A 2,500-nucleotide genomic window follows, 5' to 3' on the forward strand; every position below is an offset into this window, starting at 1 on the left:
CAGCTAAACACAAAGAAACAGACAAATGAATATGCAAACTAATAACCAAACACAACCAACAAAACAAAACAAAAACAATCAAAACAAACAAAAATAACAAAACAAGTCAACAAGAAAAACTAAACAGCAAACAAACAAAACAAAAGTAATAAAAAAAACATTCAAACAAACAAGAAGAAACAAACAAAACAAAACAAAAAAAACACAAGCAAAACAACAACTACAAACAAAACAACAAATACAAAACAAAAAACAACAACAAAACAAACAAAAACAAAACAAGAGACAACCAAAGCAACCAAACAATAAAGAAAACAATCAGAACAATCAAAACAACAAAGCAAAAACAAACCCAACGCCAGCCACCCACCCGCAGCGCCCAGCCTCCCTCCCGCCTCCTCCTCACCTGTGCAGCTCTCGACACTTCTCCTCGTACTGCAGCCTCATCTGCGCCAGGTCGGAGCGCAGGAGGCCGAGATTTGTTGTCGTTTCATTCAGGTTCATGTTGAGGCTTCGGTTGGCTTGGTAGGCTTCCTCGAGCTTCTTCTTGACTTCAGCCACTTTGTCCTCACCCTCGCTGTCTTTGTTGAGCCAGGATTCCACCTGGGGGACGGGAGGGGAGGGGGGGGGAGCGTGATGGTCCTTCGGAAGAGGTGGTGTGGTGGGGGTGTCTATGTGTGTGTGGACACGTGTGTGAGTTTTCTCTCTCTATCTATCTATCTATTTATTTATCTATCTATCTATCTCTATCTTTCTTTCTTTTTCTCTTTCTCTCTCTCTCTCTCTCTCTCTCTCTCTCTCTCTCTCTCTCTCTCTCTCTCTCTCTCTCTCTCTCTCTCTCTATCATTCTCTCTCCTCTCTGTCTCTCTCTCTCTCTCTCTCTCATCTCTCATCTCCGTCTCTCTCTCTCATCATACTACTATATCTTCTCTCTCTCTCATATCTACATATATATATATATTTTCCCCTTTTTTCCCCCTCTCATGTTTTTCTTGTGTGTGTCATATATATATAGACATATATAATATATTATTATATGTATATATATATATATATATATATATATATATATATATATATATATATATTAATACATATATACAGATATGTATTATATATTTAAATATGAATTTACATATAAACATATAGATAGATAGATATAGCTATAGGTATAGATATATATGTGTGTGTGTATACATATACATATATGTATGTATATATAATATATATATATATATATATATATATATAATTATATATATATATATCTATATATATATATATATACTATATCTATATATATATATATATATATATATATATATATATATATATATATACATATACATATATATATGTATATATATATATATATATATATATATATATATATATATATATATATTATATATATATAATATATATATATATATATATATATATATATATATTATATACATGTATATGCATTCCTTCCCCCCACCCTTTCCCTATCCCTTCTACCCCTCCTCCCCTACTCCCCCCCCCCCCTCACCTTCTGGAAGATCTTGAGATGCGTCTGCAGTGTTGCCACCTCCTGGTCCATCTGATCCTGCAGGAGGCGCTTCTCCTCCTCCGACTCCTGCTTCGCCTGCAGCCGCGCCTTCTCCTCGACCCGCGCCACCTGGTCCTCGAGCTCGTCCTCCAGGGATCTGAGAGCGTCGGCGTGGTGCTCGCGCTCTCTGAGGGCGAGGTGGAGCGGAAGGGGAGGGGGAGGAGGAGGAGGAGGTGGAGGAGGAGGAGAGGAGGAGGAGGAGGAGGACAGGAGAGAGGATGTGAGGAGGAGGGAGAGAAGGAAGAAAGAGAAGAGGAGAAGGAGAGTAGAAAGGAGGAAGGAGGGAGGATGAGAGAGGAAAAAGGAGGAGGAAGGAGGAGGAGGGGGAGGAGGAGGAGGAGGAGGAGAGGAGGAGAAGGAAGGAAAAAGAATTACTTATTATTGCTCTCATTATCATTATTATTGTTATTGGCATTACAAATGTTACTATAGTTACTACTGTTATAATCATCATCACCATCATCATTATTACTATCGTTATGATCATAATCATTATCGTCAATATTGTTATCAACATTATCATCATTGGAATTGTTATTATTATAATTTTTATTATTATTACCATTATCATTATTATTATCACAATTACTATTACTACTAGTAGTAGCAGTAGTAGTAGTACTATTATCATTATAATTACTATTATCATTATTATTATCACTATTTTATTATTATTATTATTATTAGCAGCAGTAGTAGTATTACTGTTATTATTATTATCATTATTATTATTATTATTGTTATTATTATCATTATTATTACTTAAATATTTTTGTCACTATTATCATTATTATTATTATCATTGTTAATATTTTCGTTATTTTGATCATTAACAGTAGTAGTATTGTTATTATAATATTTATCATTATTATCATCATTATTATTATCATTATCAAAATCATCATT

General features: G+C 34.4%; 1 protein-coding gene across 1 annotated transcript in view; it reads right to left on the reverse strand.

The window, feature by feature from the left end:
- LOC119589651 (ras and EF-hand domain-containing protein-like) overlaps positions 1-2,500 on the reverse strand; it is a 42,171-nt gene that overhangs the window by 28,499 nt on the left and 11,172 nt on the right. The window contains exons 5-6 of the mRNA XM_037938245.1: positions 1,535-1,721; positions 407-603 (exon numbers count right to left, since the gene is read on the reverse strand). Coding sequence (XP_037794173.1) covers positions 407-603; positions 1,535-1,721 — 384 coding nt within the window. The remainder of the gene's footprint in view (positions 1-406; positions 604-1,534; positions 1,722-2,500) is intronic.

The sequence above is a fragment of the Penaeus monodon genome, chromosome 26 (genome assembly GCF_015228065.2).
Source record: "Penaeus monodon isolate SGIC_2016 chromosome 26, NSTDA_Pmon_1, whole genome shotgun sequence".
Classification (NCBI taxonomy): domain Eukaryota; kingdom Metazoa; phylum Arthropoda; class Malacostraca; order Decapoda; family Penaeidae; genus Penaeus; species Penaeus monodon.